Source organism: Dipteris shenzhenensis, chromosome 10 (assembly GCF_047967505.1).
Source record: "Dipteris shenzhenensis isolate YYH24624 ecotype China chromosome 10, Dip_SZ_1.0, whole genome shotgun sequence".
Classification (NCBI taxonomy): Eukaryota; Viridiplantae; Streptophyta; class Polypodiopsida; order Gleicheniales; family Dipteridaceae; genus Dipteris; species Dipteris shenzhenensis.
In genome coordinates, this window is record NC_141605.1 from 38,991,668 (window position 1) to 39,006,820 (window position 15,153).

A 15,153-nucleotide genomic window follows, 5' to 3' on the forward strand; every position below is an offset into this window, starting at 1 on the left:
CTTTCATAAGCTTCCCTTGCGAACCCCTCTCTCTCTATCTCTGTGTGTGTCTCTCTCTCTTTCTCTCTCTGTGTGTCTCTCTCTCTTTCTCTCTCTTTCCCCCAAATTCCTTGACAAATAGGCCTAATGAATGACAAAAGTCATTCATTTCTTCACTAGTTTAAAAAAAAAAAAAAAGACATAAAATTTTGAAAAACCGAGTAGTAGGAGGGCGGATCATCTTCAGCTTCAAAAATGCCCATCTTCATCTTGCCCACTTCACAACCTTCATCTTGCTACAGCTCAACTTTGAAGATAGAATCATGGACCTTGGCTATGGCCGACAGTCTCCCAGGTACTTCTTCCTTCTTGGTACCCCTTCCCCCCACCTTCTCACCGCTTTGTATTTACCCCCACAGATTTTTCTAGCGTTTCTGCGCGTACCTTCCAAAGACCTTGTTTGTCCCCGCGAACAGTAAAAGAAACTAATTCTTGTAAAGAAAGATAGCCGGTAGGCTTTGCGCAAGGAAGCTGATAGTGTGATTGTTGCCTGGTCATAGCAGCATAGGACGATGTTATCACAGCTGACAAAGTAAGGCAAAGGAGAAAGAAGATGCGTGTGAATTGTTGCTGGACGGGAGATTTGGATTAGATTGGGAAGTTCGTATTGATTTTCAAGAGAAAGAATGACAGCTTGTGCAAATACTGTCACCAGGAGAAGAACAAACATGGCGCACACGCTGACTCTCCTAGAAGAGATCCCGTATTCGAGTGGGTATTTCATCTGCAACCTTTGCCTCGAAAAGGGTAGCGGACCTGTCTATCATTGTGCCAATTGTGACTTTGATCTTCACATCTCCTGTGCTGCAATCGAAAAACATCAAACCCATTTTACCCACTTCGAGCACCCCCTTTATCTTAAGTCTGCCAGCAATAGTCACACTTGCGATGGATGTGGAGGTGATATACATTCATGGGTTTTTCGTTGCGATCTCTGTGACTATGACCTTCACCCTCTTTGTGTCAGAGCTCCTAGATTCCTCTTGCACCATAGTCACCCTCATCCCCTGACTCTTTTCAAGGCCTCTGAACTGTCTGGTCCTTGTCGATGCGATGGCTGCGGACGGCAGGCTCTTTCTCAAGTATATCGCTGTTCCAGTTGTAATTACGACCTTCACATGTCTTGTGCCACACTCCCACGTAAAGTGAAGCACCGGGTGCACGTAGAACACTGTCTGACTCTTCTACTTCAGCCACCGAATGGAAGGAGCTCATACACTTGCAATGCATGTAGAGAACAAGGGAAGAGCTGGCTATACCATTGTGCTCTCTGTCGATACAATTTGCACCCTCACTGTGCAAATCTCTCTCACGAGTTGCCTTACCTCAATTTGCAGAATTCCTCGCAAGAGAGGAATGAAGCAGCTGCTTCCGCTCGCTCCGTCATGCAGAATGGGTCTGCTCCTAATGTCAATAATACGGATTTGGAGGCAGCTGAAAGGGTCCTGAGCTTTGTTAGACATTCTTTAATGGGACCTTCACGTCCTCTCCAGAGTTCTTCACACAATCTTGGTCCATCTTCCACATCCTCGCTTAATGATGAACATGACGTTTGTCCGACATGTCTTGAAGGTATTTTCTCGACATATTTGTGATACTGCTTTGTATGCCTACTTGGAGTTCATCATTGTGCTAATAATGATTTATGTTATGTTCTCAGGATATGATCTAGAAAATCCTAAAAAGACCACGAGTTGTGGGCATCATTTCCATCTTGCTTGCATCCTTGAGTGGATGGAAAGGAGCAGTCGTTGCCCAATATGTCGCAAGGTACACAATAAATCTCAACTTATGTTCTGATCTCTGTCGAAGCTGAACACTTCATTCAACCAGAAATTAACTCATGAATTTGCATCTATTGTGATTCAGATGATGGTTGGTTTTCGTAGCGCAATCGGTATATGAAAGGATATTTGTGATTATTGTACATTCATTTCATGAACACCAGCGGCATGAAGCTCCTACTTGATGGGTGATTTCCAAGCATCCAAATGGATGCTGAGTTGCAATCCTTGTTAGTCGGAATGTGTTCTGTGACAGAGTACAACGCACAATTTATATTAGTTCTAAAGCTGTTTGTCAGAGCCTTTTGATTAGCCACAGCTCCATATATTGTTTGGCAACGAAACTCTTACTTGATTTTTCTCTAGAACCCTGTCCAAGTAAGCTTTGTAGTTTCGCAATGTATCTGGACGTTTGTATGCTTGTGACAACCTGTGAAACTTCCCTATAGGTCAGTAAAAGGGTTATACCTGCTGAAGTGTTGGCAGTTGCATGACACAAATATTGGGCCGCCAACATCTTACAAAACACAATCTTTCGTATGCAACAAGGTCTTTAAGAGACATTAGTTTTGGTGTTTAGAGAGATGATGGTTATTGTTATTTTTTGTTGTCCTTGGAGCTGCTATGGTCCCCATTTTGGTACCAGTGCCTAACACTTCCCCCTTTGTTAAACGAAATTCGTAACTTGCAAAAGCACTATTTCCACATGGAAGCAATTGTAGATTGAATGTAATTTTACATACAAAATTCCCATGGCCAAAAACCCTGTGTGTTTGGGTGGAGGAAGCTGAGAGAGGGAAGCATTCCATTAAATTAGTTTGCATTGTTTTTAGGCTTGGTTAGGCTTGCACCTAATTATGAGAGGTGGAAGATGACGCTTGGTGAGAGGCTGAAGAGAAGAGAGAGAGAGAGAGAGAGAGAGAGAAGTAGAAGTAAAATTTATTATTGTCCTCGGGGGGGGCAAAAATGACCCATGGGACCTAATCATCAGTACAAAATCTCCTCCGATGTGGAGGGGTCAAGAATTTTCAAGTTCTTGACGGTATGAAAAAAGACGGGTGACAAAAGATCCCAATGTTGCCGGAGGGGCAATGGTGAGAACTGATGAGAGCTGAGTGTCTACCAGTAGCTGCTGGTAGTCGTCCCTGATATGTGTATATCTGGGGTGGTAGTATTCTAACTTTGTCTTCTTTTCTACTATCAACCATTGAGCCTGTAGGGTGCATAGTAAGGACAACTGGAATTCTTGTAGATTAACCTTTTAGGTGGCATAGTCAAGTATGATTCCACTTTCCATCTACTGAACCATTTCCTTATGTCTGTCCCCCATCTTGTACAGATGATCTTGCTGTTATGGTTTTTTTGAAGCTTCATACTGCTGTCCATGCTCTGTGTGGTAATCTGTTTGTTGGCATTTGTTGCACATCCACTAGATACTGTGTCACTCTGATCAGTGCATGAAACTCAATTGGCCTCTTGCCCGTTTCCAATAGGAGCACTGAGTAAGGGGTAGTAGCCTTGACTCCTAGATGTCGTCGTAGGAATGCTTTCTGCAATTTTTTTTTTTTTTTAAAAAGATTCAAATGGCGAGGAGCTTGACCCTCCCTCCCCTCTGTATATACCTGCTCGGAGAACCTTCTGGACTGAGCCAAAACTTTTGGAATCACCCGCGCAGCTACTTTGGTTAATCAGAAATTGAGAATAATTTGCCCACAAACGCTTATGTTAATTCACACCTCCCACCTTAGTGCTAATTCAAATACCCAACAAAACTCATAGGGGGCACCTACTCAGGTTTCGAATTTGATTCATGAACATAGTGATTGAATTCACCTTGCTGCTCTGAGAGTTTTTGAAGGATCCAATCCTTGTTAACAAAGTCTAAGGGATACGCAGTGAATTGCATCCTTTCTTTGTGTAATTTCAGGTTTTCTGCTGTCGTTTTTGAACTGCTGGAATATGGTATTCCAAGTATGAAATCCATGTGATTGCATCATGATTGCTGGGGAAGGACCGGTCTTCTAATTTCCAGTGGCAGCACTGGATTACTATCCACATACTGCCGTGAAGGAGAGCACTTAATGTGGACTGTGTGGAAGTATTGTAGGTGTGCAATGTGTATGGCGCCAAAAAGTCAAGCACCCTGATTGACATTGACGATCTATGAAAATATCTTATTGATTGTATCATTCAATTTCTCCCTTAGCCCATCTGCTTCCAAATTTAACTTCAAGATGAAGCTTTGCTATCATCACCTGTAAATTGTGCTTCATGGTCTGAAGCAACTGTTTTTTGACATGACCCATCGAGGAAATTCCTATGCTCAATCAAAATCAGATAATGGAATAGTTATATTCAACAAGATTGTTTATGTTTGGGGGAAATTGAGTTTTCACATATTCGATAAGCATGACAGTTGATGGAAGCAGTCTTCCTCTTGCAACTGTGGATTAATGGGGCTCTGTAGCCTTGTAGCCTTATTTTGCAAATTAACTTCCTGATTGGAGAGATGTACATCCCCGTGTGGCAGATGGAGTTTACTCGTTCAGTTAAGGTTTGTCTGCCACCTTTTAAATTACTTTGTTAAAAAATTGATATTTATTTGCCGATGCAGTAATAGGAGAGGGACCTATGAGCTGGTTGAAATGGATGATTCTGAATTGGGTGGGAGGTTCTTACATGGTTTAATCCTAGGTGTCTAAATTAAACAATGTGGCCAAGTCTTGATGAAGGTATTGGAGTGCCACAGCCCACTGAACTTGTCAGTTGAAGCTTTTTGATGAAACAAGTGGAGTGCTGAATGGTCTGTCTCCACTGTAACCATTTGATCCATAAAGATATGGAGATTTGCAAACCCCCATATGGTGGTTACTATTTTCTTGTCATTTGAGTCTCTTGGTTTGCTAATTATCGATTTCGTCACATCTCAAGTTGGTCCTTCTGAGAGCCTTGCAGTTGCAGCGTGACCCTTTAGTATATTTCAATTTCAACACCAACGATTCTGAGGTATCTTTCTTTAATATCCAGATTATAGCTTCTGCTCATCCTATGTTCAATTGGAACATTAGTAAGTCTTATTGGTGCTATATTCACCAAAACTGCAGTTCTTAAGAGCTAGAAGCTTTTTGTTATAAGGACCTACCAATCTTGCTTTACAACATTAATATCGCGACTAAACCCAATGAGAATATACGATGTTCTTATATGCATTTCACGAATAGTAATGTTAATGCAACTGGGGCTTTCTAGCACCACTAAAATGACTGTCTCCTTGGACTTGCACAACAATTCCAGAAAGCTGGAGTCAAGACTTTGACCACTATGATGCCTTGGAGTGGTACTCCGATTCCAAAAAATGAAAGCTGTGGATTCTTTGAGTGACACTCCAATTTTGAGAGAAGTTCAAAATTAATCTGAAAATATCCTAAGTATGTTAGTATTTCTCTTTTAAACATGGGATTGCTCCATTTAGTAAAGTGCAGGGATTAGGCTGCTTGTCTACTTGCATGGAGATGTTGTAATGTATGTTTTATACTTACCGACGATGTTGATGAAACAGCTCCAACAACAATGTGTTCAATGCTATTAAAGGCAATCCTTCTAGGTATATTCTAAGCATGTCATAATAATATCTTTTGAATACCAAGTATTCCACAAGATCTCAATTGAGATGGCTCCCAAGTTCCGTTGGGTCAGTCCTCCAACCTACATGGCATGTTTAGTAAACATTCCTATGGCAATTCATTAGTTTGCAGCCCGATTTGGATATAGGATACAGCATGTTGACACGGATTTCGCATATGGAATTCTAAATTTTCTTAGGTAGACTTCGTGATGTTTCATACCTCCATAGATTGCCAATCTCGCTTCATTTTGACTTTATACTTGGACATGTTTGCTAAAAAGCAAGTAATATGTGGATTTCGTAAAGCATTAATATGGATAGGACTAGCATTAGATGAATAAGAAGGTATCTTGTTTACAAAAAGATTGAATCTTGTTTGTGAAGTTCTAATCCCTTGATAGAATTTGTGGCATCCCATCCCAACAAACATCGCTAGTCTTGGTACATGTCAAAATTCTGGACAGTGGACATGTTATGATGGAGAAGTTGAGCCACCCATATGAATTATGTAGACAGGCCAAGTCCATACTCTCTTACTCGCGTGACAACAAAATAAAGCTCTCTTTGTTTTATTTGAATAGTAAAGTTGCCCTATCTTACGTGATCCATGCAAGGTATTACAAGAGAATATATTGTGAAGGAATGTCAAGACTTCATACTCTTGAGATTGCTAAGGAGTCCATCCTCAGAATACATTGCACAAGTATCTCCCCAAAAATGGAAATTCCTATTAATTTCTTCACGTTCCCTCCCCCATTGACAGATTAAGGTAAGTTACTTTGATAGATTAATGTAATTTATTGTGATGAGAATTAAGCTAAGCTATGCAAAAAATAATTAGTCGCTTTCGGTGTCCTTGCTTTTGGCTCCTTCTGTAATCTCACTTGGCAAAAGGATCTATGAGTTTCTTGACCTTTCATGTTGCAGCATCAAAACCCTCTCCTCGTAGTGCACTCACTCTTTTCCTCCTTTTTTGCGATCTCTCCCTTTCTTCCTTGCTCTTCTTCCTACGCTCTCTCCCTTCCCCTTTCTCCACTTTCCTTCTTTTCATTCCTCCACTACATGTGAACTTGCAATAGAAGGAGAAATTACATGGCTGCTGTCTCACTCGTCCAGTGTCTAGCTGGGAAGTCTTATGTCAAGCCAATGAGATTGAAAAAGTAGTTCAGTGATGGGCAGAGAGGTAGGTGAGGGTAGAGATGGAATAGAAGGAAGCAAGGTGGACGTAGAGTTGAGGAGGGAGGAGATGACGGTGAGGTCTAGGGGTAGGTGATAAGAGACAACGAGAGAGGGCGAGAGCAAGAGGGGGAAGGAGAGAGGGGGGAGGGAGAGAGAGCAATGGAGAGAGAGGCTTGCTAGGGCTTTATACACGAAACCTGATACAATGATCTGGAGGTATGTCTCTTACATGATTCTCTCTTAATGAATCATGGGACTTGTGTTTAGTTATGTCACCAAGGATGTCTCATATTCTCTAATGAAACATGGGACTTGTGTTTAGTCTTATACTTGGGATAACTATCTTGAATTAAATCTCATCTTCAAACTTTCCATAGCCTATACCAAATGACACAATATGGTAACTATACATGAAATTTATCAACTTAGAGTATGCTTTGATAACCTATGAAGGAGTTACTGAGCTAGTGGATCACATAGGTTAAAGTATGTTGCAAGTCATGCGAGCTTGAGGTCAAGGCCACCATCACTATGGGAGCCAATTGCCTAACAATGAGCTACATGGGTTCCATACCACATTTTAAGGCCTAAACCACTTTAAGGCCCTTAGAAATCATATGTTACAAAACAACCTTGTACAATGAATCGTGCATGTATAAAGCCTAGTTGTGCTATACTTGGCATCCAAATCTAAATACAAGGGTGATGCCCTCAATAACTTGCCTTTCTTCACATAGCTTGCTTATTCAAGGTACACCATTCTCGACACCCCTCTTACTTGCACTAGATAAACAAAGGATGCTTGTACCTTTTTGGAACTTTTGGGTTCATATGATGGTGGCCAAAAGTGAAAAGAACTTGGAAATATCAAAGTCGTATGTGCATGTGTGAGCACGGTGACTATGCAGTGGAAGTTTGTATAATGAATAACTTAGATCTTGTATATTGATGTTCATTTGTCAATATATTTTGAAGGGAAGAGGGAAATAAGCATAAAAGAAAGAAATCCTCTTGGATCAAAGACTAATAATAGTCAATTAGTCAATAACTGCATGCTTCATGTAGATGGTTGAGGCGAAGCTGAGCACATCAAGTCAATGTGTAGTGTGAAGCTAAATTGTAGAAGAAGATGCCGGATGTGAAGTTGCTTGGTGCAACCGATAAGAAATACTTTGGAAGGTTATTATAAACAAGAGTGTTTCCAAACCAATACAAGTATTGTTCTTACTTTTCTATGTGATAATGTCCCATAAATAATGGAATGCTATGGCATATTGCATGGGAAGGTTTGATAACAAGAATGAGTTGAATTCTGTGAATGCTCTAGTAATGTGAGATGAATTTAATCTACAATAGGCGTGATCTAACATAGGTTGGCATCAGATGCAAAAGTATCTGTCATAAACTCATCAAGGCGCTTACTATAAGAAGGCCTAATAGTTGTAATAGCAAAATAGAATACTTGACTTTGTTTCAAGAGCACACACAAAAATGCTATCTAAATAAACTGACAATCTTGGATGTATAAGAGAACAAAGACAATGGTTACTTACTATAGCCAACAACCCTGGAGATTGGAAGATTGTGTATAAATGTATCCTAGAAATCACACAAAGCTAAAGTCAAGTGCTATGTAGAGCTACAAGGCTCTATGGAGCTTTGTAGAGTCATTGGTATGAGTCGTTGCCTTGTAGGCAGGGTTGTGAGATTTGGCGTCGCTTCGGTAGTCTGCTAAGCTTTGCTTGGTCGAAGCAGTAGCTGCTTTAGCTTTTGAGCCTCTTGACTCACTAACTCTCCCTTCCAGAATAGAGTTAGGATAGTGTACAGCTTCTTCTCTCTCCCAAGACAAAAAGAATGACCAAGAGCTGAGCCTTTCTATTCCCAAATCTCTCAAAAGTGGACAATGAACTAACACTCAAAAGACTATAGCTCAAGCTCCAGAAAGTGGATTCCTGAGATTTCCGAACTAAAACAAAGATGAGAAGACATTCTATGATGAGAGCTACAGAAAGAGTGAAGATGCCTCAAGGGAGGGCACAAAATCTCACTCTTAGAGGTGGAGGATGCCTAGCACAAGAAGGGCTTGATGCCTTGACAAGATGAAAGGGCTTGGGAGCACCCAATGCTTTGATACCATGATAAAGTGTGTGTGGGAAGAGAGAGAGAGAGAGAGAGAGAGAGCACAATATAGCTACGTGCACACTATGTTGTATTGAACATAAACACGAATATATACATGAGTGTCCCTTAGGGTTAGGGCTAGGGTTTCCCCTAATGTCCTTAAGGTATGGTGTGATTTACACCATCCTCAACATTCATCTACCTCTATCTATATTCACTTGTGTGCACAAAGGAAAATGAGGTTGAGAGTACTCCAATGTGGAGTACTCAGCCTGCAAGTCTTCATTAAGAAGGGGAGTAGCAAGGACATCAAGGAGTGGACCTATACAATTTCTAACATTTAGTTATTTATTCGAAAACAATGAGACTAAAGCTCTATTGAAGCATGTAGACTGACAGAGTTTTGGAGATTCCAAGAGATTCACTTGTATGCACAAAGGGAAACGACCTTTACGGTAGCCTTCAGCAGCTCATGGCTCCCACAGGCTCCTACAACAACCTCTTACTCAATTGGCCAACGTCACAAGGCACAGCATCGACTAAAGCTCCAACCAACAAGCGGATCACCAGCATCCACGGTCCAAGGCGACTCTACAACAAACTCATAAGCAGCACCCATGACGGACGACTAGTGCCATGCTAAGAAATCTATTCACGACCTTGCAAACAAGGCACCACTAAGCGAGGTGACTACAATACATTCAACAGTAGCAAACAGGCTCCCTACTACGGCCCATGCAACAATTAGCCCGGACTACAGAGGTGACCTACGACCTCCCACATTCGGCTTCCAACGATGCTCACAATTGACGCCATAGCACTCATGTTGCTACACAATGTGGCTTCAAGCAACTAAGCAAGCAGCACAAGCACATGGCCAAGCTAGTAGATGGGCAGTACTAGTGTTGCACAAAGGCCATGCCGTGCGGCACTAAAGCAACATCTAGAGCACCGGTCTAACATGACGAAGCAACAGTAATGACTAGCTCACATGCTAGCAACTCGTTAACGGCTCCAATAAAGAGCTCTCAGTGCTCAGACGCCTCTTAACAACGGTGACCCCAATGACCTAACAACTCACCAATGAGCCTAGGTAATGAAAGGGCAACTCAAGTCGCTAAGAACATAGAAGCAGTGTCAAGCTCCATTAGACCCAGACCGACAGAACTACACGCAAGCGATTCCAAATGATGCAGCATTGGCTCGGAGAGTTGCTGCACGGCCAGCTTCATCGACTTAATCTCTCAACGCCAAACAAGACTCCACGACTCACAACAAAGCTGTACCAACGAGCGTCGAGCATGCATATCAGCTCCTCCTAGGCCTCCACATAGCTCCAGCAACACTCATACCTTCAATGGGCAGACGACAGTGACACCCGTGATGCAAACGAGCTGCAAGATGAAACTCTTCGCAGCAACGAGATTTCGACATGAGATTTTGATGTCTTATCTCTATTTGCCACGTCATTGAATTGACACCTCATCAATTTATCTTCCCCGTGGCAACCCTATGGAGCCCTATCTAGCGCGTAAGCACTCCTATATGCCATATCACCAAGTTCCCAGTGCCACATCATCTTATCCATAAGGCATGTTAGCCTGACACGTGGCCATCGATAGCCACATCAGCATGGTCGAATAGGTGCCACATCAGTCTTGAGTGCCACATCATTATCCTTGTCAGTAATGCCACATCATCAAGGTCGTACCACATCCATAGTGACACATCAACATCTTGCCATGTCATCATGACGTGTGGTAGTTCTATGTTAGCATGCCCACGTCAGCATGCCACCTCAGCATGTGCCTTCTAAGCACACGATGCCACACAAGAACATTTTTCTAGTCTACATGTGACCTCTCATTGCCACATCAGCACATGCCACATCATCATTTTGTCCTCTCCCTTGGACAAAGTTTTGCACAGATTTCAAATGGCCATAACTTTTGATCTAGAAGGAACTTTGAGGTGATCCAAAAAGCAAAAATTATTGGCAGCTCATGCTCTACAAATTTTGGACTTATGCATAGGTGAACAACATTGAATCCTCATCATCATAACTACCTCTTGATCCATTACAGCCACCTAGCACATAAAAATGAACGAACTAAAATTCATTTTGCTACATTTTCTAATTTGACGTGTAGTTTAGCTATAGACTAGCACAGCCATAGAGGAGATTAAACTCCACCAAGCCAAGTAAGCCATTGCCATTTACCTAATTAGCTCCCACTGGCGTCAGTCCCATCGAATCTATCATCGGCTACACATTCACACATCTGACACTAGCTCTGTCTCTTGGCATTCGACAGCTCAGCACTTCAGTGTGACACTTGCCAGAGTGATCTTCTTCCCTAGATTTAGGATTGTGCATTCTTCTTGCATGCACATATGCCACCCATGTACAGTCATTTTTATTGTGGCTATTTTTTGGCATTGATTCCTACACATATCCATTAGCCTTGTACAACCTCTTGGCTCCGCCCAACACATAGTTGTCATCATTTTATTATAGGCTTGATCCTTGGCAATAATTTGTTCTTCCCTCACATGACTTGGCTAACAGATTGATAGGTTTACCATAAGCCCCCACAGCGGCAGCTCAAGCATAAAACCCCAGTGGTAGCACTTACAGTGTTCTCATGGGGTGACACTCTCACCGGTACATGGGTAAGCCTCTAGCACAGAGCACCAGACCGCCTCCAGCATGGAGTTATTCACATCAGATAGTTGATGATACACCAGCCATGACTCCAGATGAGATCAATGAGTGGAAAGAGAACCTATTGTGACCATTCATTGCCACAGGGTATGTATAAGTTTATGATGTAGGCTCGAGCATCATTAGTCTTGAGAGATTGGACACAGATATTCCACATGTTTGCATGGATCAGACTTCACATTCTGATCATGCACATTTGATGGTAAGCCCTCAGCATGAGGCACTCCCATCTATATCAGGACTGTCTAATTCTAGTGACGTACAAGCATAACATTCATGCATGCGTTCGACTCCATCTACTAATGTCACATTAGACGCAGATATAGAGCAGGAGTTCAATTATGATCATGCAGACTTCCAGCCGGCAAGTCCTTAATATGAGACACATCTTCTGCAACATGCAGAGATACATGCCACAGTGGATCCTGCTTCTAATGTGATTTCATTTCAACATCCATCATTGATGTTTTCACCTATAACATGGAGCCTATCACACCTTTGGACATGGTTTCCACGAGCAGTATAGATCAACAGATCAATCTTCAAGGACATTTTAGAATCGGCTTAGCAGTCATGGGCCACATTGCATCATACCTGGATCCAATTATTACCACCACCTCACATCAACAGATCATTCCTCAGCATGAGGAAATTTATGCATTAGTTTAGTCCTGACCCAATGCAATGGACATCATCACATTTAGCCATAGCACAACCTGGGGAACCTTAGTGTTTTAGCATGCACTTATGGTAGTCATCTTCATACTTGATGCAGATTAGTGGTTGGATCCAAGACTATAGATCTATCCTAACATTAGCATTCGACACCTCCTATGTCTTTGTGATATCTTATGCCTCCTTGAGTCTTTGACAGCCGCTACATCCCATGCCGATGGATGCTTAACCATGCACACATTAGATCACCTTCAATTCATGGCAGTTGGGCATATAGGTTGGAAAGTTCATACACCTTGTCATTTTTATGGGCTTCTTCATCGGCAGAGCAATTTATTATACTTGCATCTTTGGCCCTAGATTTTCAACCCGTGGATCACTCTGTCCACATTGACTATGCCTCCTCTTCCACCCTACATCTATGACATAGATTACTTTATTACATCATACCTTCGACATTGCTGCTAGTGCTTTTGGGTTGGTGACACCCTTGTTTGTTGTCACAATCTACCAGATTCTTTCTCCATATCTACATAGACCAGCTTCACATTTGGATGCCTCTTCTATAGCACTTGCATAGCCCACGATGACTTATGACATGTTCAGCATGCATCCATACATGCAGTCTTGTACATAGTCATGTTTCGATCGACCAGTCTTTGATCCAAGTGGACTTTACTTTCGGCATATTTCCTTCCTTTTCCATTTGGCCTATCTTTTGGGTTTTATTCCAAAGGCGAAGGATGAACCACAACTTAAGAGAGAGAAATGCATATTATGTATGGGATCTAGTAAGTCGTACTCATTGTACATGCTTCTGCTACGTATCGGTGTGCTCACACATGCACATACTACTCTAATTCTTTTCAATTTTGGATGCTATTATATGCACCAAACGAAATCCACAAAAAGGGCTTGTACATGCACCCTCTACTTACAATTTAAGAGGGGGTGTTGAGGATGGTGTAAATTGCACCATATCTTAAGGGCATTATGGGTAAACCCTAACCTTAACCCTAACCCTAACACTAACACTAACCCTAACACTAACCCTAACCCTAAGAGGTACTCATGTATATATTCGTGTTTATGTTCAGTACAACATAGTGTACAGTTAGCAATCTTGTGTGAACTCCTCTCTCTCCCTCTCTCACTTCCTTGTACTCATTGTACATGCTTCTGCTGCATAGTCACTGTGCTCACACATGCCTAGACTACTATGATTCTTTTCAGTTTTGGATGCTATCATATGCACCAAACAAAATCCACAAAAGGTTCTTGTACATGTGCCCTAAATCCTATACTCTAAATCATATATCCTAAACCTTATACCCTAATCCCTACAACCTATATCCTAAAGCACATACCTTTAAACCCTATATCCTAAACCCTAAATCTTATAATCCTAAACCTTATACCCTAAACCCTAAATCCCATATCCTAAATCCTAAAACCCATAACTTAAACTCTAAATCCCATACCCTAATAGGTTAAACCATAAACTCTAAAGACTAGTTCATGGTCACCCACGGAGTTGTTTTGGGACATATCATTTCTCAACATGGGATTGCAACAATTGACACGGGCAAAATCAAAATCATCATGGAATTTCCTCCTACTACAAATTCCAAAGGTGTACATGTCTTTATGGGACATGTTGGCTACTATAGAAGATTTATCTTATGGTATGCCATGATAGCTAGATGACTTTACAAATTGTTGGTGGAACTCTTATGGATAGAATAATGCGAGTAAGCCTTTGATCTTTTAAAGTGGCGTCTAATCATAGCACCCATCCTTATATCTCCCAAGTCCTCCCCTCAGGTTTGTTGCCATTGCTACAAAGGCCATCACTATTATTTGCAAGGCATGACATAACCGACATCCCACCCATACAACTGATGATCCCATCGCACTAGCAAAAAGAAGTGTCGAAAGTTGACAGGGCCTATCTCACATCCAACTTCCCATATCTAACCATTCTCTCTGCCAACCTCATAACCTCACTTACCCTTACTGCTACCACCCTCTTAACCTTCCCCGAGCTCCATCAGAACATCTATTCCCTTTGCTCATGCCTCTTAGCATTTTCAACTAACCCAATAGTCACAAACTTATGAACCCCTCACACCTAGCTTCTTCTCTTCCCTTGCTAATCCTACTCTCGAGGATTACCAAGCTACTCAAACCATTTGCCCAGTTCTTCCCCCCCTCCCCTCTACTCCCCCTTCCACAACTAATACTCTTCCATATTTCTCCCCCATGTCCCTAGATTCTCTCCTTGCCCCGTCATCACCTCTGACACTATTTGTGCTTCTATCAATAGAAAATGACATAGTATTTGATTTTGGATATCAGGATTTGGATAATCCAATTCGTACTCCCATGCCAAGTTCCAATGATGGGTATGATTTTGATGAGATACCACTTCCTAGTAACCCCATCAAGGAATTTTGGAGCAAATATCCTAATATGAAAACTCGAGGTGGATGGACCCTGGACAACTTTCCTACCAACCTTCGTCAGCATCAAATTACTGAAGGTTGGATAAGCAAGTTGGATCCACAACCTGATTGGCACCGTCCCAAGCTCTTTGATGTAATCTTCTTGAAAGAGTACCTACGTGCACCTCCATGTCTCAGAACCCATCCCAAGTTCTATGCAGTTCCATGATGTAAAAAATGGGAAGCCAACATACACACTTTGATGAAGATCGCACGGTCTATTAATTGGCCAATGATCGAACCATACTTTGGTGTAGAATGGAATATCCAAGGCACAATGATCCGAGCACTTCAGTAGCATGAGCAAATAATGCGCGGCAACATTGATCGCTTCCTTCGCCTAAGTGCTATCTTCTGCAAAACATTGGAATTCAATCTAGAGGTCCCATGTTACCTCGATACCCATTTGCCTCCACTCAGTTTCAATCCTAATGAACGGGTCGATGCTCAAATTACAACCCAACTCTATTAAACTCTGTTTGAACAAATGGTGGATACAGG

General features: G+C 41.8%; 1 protein-coding gene across 4 annotated transcripts; it reads left to right on the forward strand.

The window, feature by feature from the left end:
- Nucleotides 1-216: 216 nt before the first annotated feature.
- Nucleotides 217-2,384, forward strand: LOC147897794 (uncharacterized). Of its 4 annotated transcripts, none has more exons than XM_087380401.1 (4): nt 217-334; nt 543-1,611; nt 1,700-1,809; nt 1,909-2,384. In XM_087380401.1, the coding sequence occupies exons 2-4, from the start codon at nt 666-668 to the stop codon at nt 1,942-1,944; spliced, it is 1,092 nt and encodes a 363-aa protein (XP_087236527.1). In that variant the 5' UTR covers nt 217-334; nt 543-665; the 3' UTR covers nt 1,945-2,384. The 4 variants fall into 4 exon arrangements, with proteins under 4 accessions (XP_087236527.1, XP_087236529.1, XP_087236528.1 ...); XM_087380403.1 differs by having other exon boundaries at nt 221-351; XM_087380402.1 differs by having other exon boundaries at nt 238-334; nt 540-1,611.
- The last annotated feature ends 12,769 nt before the right edge of the window (nt 2,385-15,153 follow it).